Here is a 4,086-nt window from a genome sequence, read left to right as displayed (position 1 = left end):
TATGTTTTGATTCAGTCCCCTGGGAAACGGGATCAAAATGACCTCTTACCTCATCTGATCTGGCAACAGTTCTCCAGTCAATTATTGGTAATAGCCCTTTCAAATAAGCCAATCAGAATAGTCAAAGAACAACCCCCCTTGCTTCTGTGGCCCCTATAAAAGTAGACTGTACCAGCTATTCGAGGTCCCTTGGCTTCCCAAATGCTGAGGGACCCTGTCATGACAGAATTAATAAAATCCTCATGCTTTTGCATCAGCTATGGTGTATGAGGTGGTCTCTGGGGGAGACTCCTTCTCGGTGTTTGGACACTAGAGTCCAACACCACGATTGATGCCAGTCTAAGAGTTAAATCTATGCAGGGTTAATTATCATCACTGAGATTGTAATCTATATAATGTTTTGGCCGTCATGCTGCCCGGCAGCTTTTAACTAGTCTTTTGGCTCCTTTGTAAGCTGAAATATAAGAGCATAATGACATACTTTGTAGTCGCGGCACTTGGAAGGTGCAGGCAGGAGGACAGAAGTTCAAGGTTACACGTGGCTAGATAGTGAGTAGGAAGCTAGCCCGGCTACGCAAGACCCAGTTGAAGAAGCACCCCCGCCCCCGCCCCCCCCCAAAAAAAATATATATATGGACGTGACACAGAACTGTCTGCAATCATGATCAGAAGAGTGTAAAAGACCGGCTTGAGAAGTAACGCTGTTATTTCCTTGCAACCACACTTTCACAAGCAGCTCCAAAGCTGATGGTGAAAGGTGCGTTGATTTTTCAAACTCTTCTCTGAAGAGGCATCTCGGAGAGCTAAGAGGAAAAACATTCCAAATCCCAAATCCCCCGAAACCTAAATCCTTTCCAAAGGACGTAGCCTCAGAATCGCGCCACTTAGAGACCCAGATAGAGTAGAAGGCCAGGCATCACTGCTAACTAATCGCCTGAGGGCACACACCTGCCAGGGACTAAATGCCATCACTGTGTTAGGGAACCTCAGACAGCCTTCTTCAGTTCCCACTCCGGAGTCTCCGCCCTCCGCTGGTCACCAGAGTGCGTCAATGGAGAGTAATCGTCAGAGGAAGGGAAAAAATGTCTACCACGCGAGATTTCGCGGCGGGATTTCGAAGTTGGAGACCGGCTGCGGCGCGTGCGCCGTGGTCTCACAACCTCGGGGTGGCACGCGGGGAGGTAGGCTGAGACATCTGAGCCGGGAAAGCCGGCGTCCTGGTGCTGCTTCTTTTTTCTCTTGCCGCTACTCTCTCAGTGTGTGGGTCTTAAAAGTCCCAGGAGGCGCGGAGTAGCGAAGCTCAACTCCGTCGGTGTGTGCGCCCGGTATAATAAAAAAGCCCTCACGTTCCCACAGTAGTTGGAGCGGTGCGGCCGCCGTGGCGACAGGGATCGTTGCTCCCGGTCCCCCTGTGATCGTAGCCCCCAGGCACACACTCCGGTCCCCCGAGATTCGGTCTCGAGTGTCCCTCACACAGGTCCGCCCCTCCCCGCCACCGCCTCGATTGCTCGCGGCCAGTTTGCCGGCTTCGTCCCTGGGGGGCGTCCCCTCACCGAAGCAGAGAAGATGGCTGGAGGACGTCTGTTGCTGGGGGGCGACTTCCTGTCGCCGCCGCCGCTGCCCCCCCTCCCGCCGCCGCCGCTGCCGCCCCTCCCGCCACCCCCGCCCGAGCCAGTGCTGGAGCAGTGGCGCTATAGCCACGAAAGTGACTGGCAGTGGGCTCTGCGGCGGAGCTTCATCTGTCGGCACCTGCACAGCTATCCCGGCGCTGCCCTCGACCAGCTCCTCGCTCTCTCCGCCGCCTGGACCAACCACGTTTTCCTGGGCTGCAGGTGAGCCTGGTGTGGGGCGATCGAGTTAGGGACAAGAATGGGAGATGAGTGACGAGGGTCGGCTTGGGGATGGGGGTGAGGGACGGATGATGGAGTTTGGGTTACGGGACAGCCCAAGGGAAGGAGAGGGTCAGCAGAAGCGGTCCAGATAGGAACAGGGGCAGGATGCGGATGATGATAGCTTGGAGGCTTAAGATTTGAAGATTTGCTAGAGAACACGAAGAAGCTTCACTAGTAGGTTGGGGGGTAGGGTGGGTGACCGTGGTGGCAGGCAATGAATGACATGACAGCACATGAGAGCACAGAGATGCCCCTCCAGGACCAGAAATGGAGATGAAGTAGCTCCTAGAAGAGGATTATTGAGAGTTAGTCGTGGTGATTGGTGCTCAATAGCAGAACCTCAGACCTGCATAGGGTCTTCCAAGGATGCGGCATCCGCAGAGGCTATTTGATGGGGCTTCAAGGGGAGGACAAACTCCGCAGCTCAAATCCTAGTCTCCCGGCCACTCTCTCCCATCTCCACTAGATTAAATACCCTCCTCTCCTTGCACCCCCTCCCCAAGCCAGGTCTTCGAGTCTTCTCCTGGGGAGGCGGTGTGTCAGGTCTCTGACCTGCAGTGTCAGGCTTGCTTGTAGATTTGCGCATAACATACTCAAACAAAGAAGTGAATCTATCTGCTGTAAAGATGCACCTTAAATGGGCTAAGAAGAATTAGCATTTCACTTCTGGATGAGGTCTTAGGGGTGTATATGTCTCTTTCTCTGGTTCCTCCTTTCCTAGAATCTGGTGGCTTCTAAACAGGCCTCTTGGAAAGCACTTTGTGTTCTGGGGAGACTGCGGTATGGTTTCAACGCAGTTTTGGTTTTGTGTGTGTGTTTACCAGGGTGCTTGGGTCCTCTGTCCTTCACAACCTCGAAATTGGCCTTATCCTAGACTAATTCCTTCAGAAGCCTGGAAAGCGTCTTTTATTTTTTTAATATTCCTGCCGAACAGTCAATTTGTTTTTATTAGGAAGATGAGAAATTCTGAAAAATGATCAGATTCGATCCAGCCAGATCAGTTCTAGGAATAACTGTAAACAACGCAGATGAAATTGTCTGCTCCTACCTTAATTGCTGAACATGGCACCCACTGTGAAACTTTGCTGTCACAGAGTTTTATTTTTTCTGTCTTCTCTAAGTTGACATAATTTCTGCCTCTAGAGATAGTGATCATTTCACTGGAGGAGCTGGGAAAGCCTCAACAATTAGTCATCAGATAAATCTGATTTCCCTAGCGATGTTCTTGCAGTAAAAAAGGTACCTTTATCATATAGTCCTAAGTCTTAATACCACAAAAGGCTATAGGGAATCAGAATCCTAAAGCATCTTTAATGGGGGAGGCGAACCGTCCTTTGTGTTCATAACTAAACTTACCTTCCTGCTAGAATACACGTTGGGAGGGGGAGGACTTTACTCTCTTTTTCATTTGCACATCTTTGTCTTCAGTGCCTCGCAGAAATCTTGTGCAGTATTCTGCTTTAGCATACTAGCTGCTCAGTAAATGTCTGGGCAGTGGTAGATGTAGACAGCTTTGTAGTATAGAGCATATTTTCAACCCTTTCTTTCCATCTTATTCACCATCCTAGAGGTTAGGAAGTATCTCCCTCTTACAGCTAAATCAACGAAGGCAAAGAAATTAAGTTACTGTGCAAGGTCTCACAACTATTTCTAGTCTGTTGCTCTCTCCACTGAGACACAACTGCCGTGTTTAGGAAGGATGGACCATAAACAAAAGCAGGTAACTGACGGAAGTCAAATCTCGATCTCAGGCTGCTATCCCACCAATAGCAGCTTCATGCATAACCAGCGTATGAACACAAACCAAGCGCATAGTAGTTGACCTAAAAGCTCAAGCACCCAGGATGTGTGTGTGCATCTCTGCAAATCCTTTGTTTAGAAGTCAGCATGTTGCAGTATGCCTACATCACAACAGTTACGATAGAGCTATGAAATAGATGAACTGGAAAGAATTGTTTGCATTATATCTGACTGTTCTACATAGAATGGGAAGAGCCCAAGACAACTTTGGAAGTTAGCAACTCAGTATGGTCTTCTCCTTTAGGCTTTTGTTAGCTCTTTCCTTGGGTGCATAAAATCTACATTCTTAAGTTGGCAGGGTTATTTTTGTTTTTATTTTTTTTTTGTTTTTGTTTTGTTGTTGTTGTTGTTGTTGTTTGAGACAGGGTTTTTGTTGTTGTGGGTTTTTTTTTTT

General features: G+C 49.0%; 1 protein-coding gene and 1 long non-coding RNA gene across 3 annotated transcripts in view; one reads left to right on the top strand and one right to left on the bottom strand.

The window, feature by feature from the left end:
• The window catches only part of LOC126488429 (uncharacterized), a 5,357-nt gene extending 4,310 nt beyond the window's left edge, over positions 1 to 1,047 (bottom strand). Inside the window, exon 1 of the long non-coding RNA XR_007588685.1 lies at positions 949 to 1,047. This is a non-coding gene — a long non-coding RNA (uncharacterized lncRNA). The remainder of the gene's footprint in view (positions 1 to 948) is intronic.
• Positions 1,048 to 1,141: 94 nt separating this feature from the next.
• Positions 1,142 to 4,086, top strand: part of Nkrf (NFKB repressing factor) — an 18,159-nt gene continuing 15,214 nt past the window's right edge. Inside the window, exon 1 of one of the 2 annotated variants that reach the window (XM_050121889.1) lies at positions 1,142 to 1,832. In XM_050121889.1, the coding sequence (XP_049977846.1) occupies positions 1,567 to 1,832 (266 nt within the window). In that variant the 5' untranslated portion in view covers positions 1,142 to 1,566. The remainder of the gene's footprint in view (positions 1,833 to 4,086) is intronic. The other variant, XM_050121890.1, reaches the window with a different exon arrangement.

Source organism: Alexandromys fortis, unplaced genomic scaffold, assembly GCF_014885135.2.
Source record: "Alexandromys fortis isolate MF-2015 unplaced genomic scaffold, M_Fortis_MF-2015_v1.1 scaffold_189, whole genome shotgun sequence".
Classification (NCBI taxonomy): Eukaryota; Metazoa; Chordata; class Mammalia; order Rodentia; family Cricetidae; genus Alexandromys; species Alexandromys fortis.
Note: the sequence above shows the minus strand (reverse complement) of the source record. Positions and strands in the feature narration are given on the sequence as shown.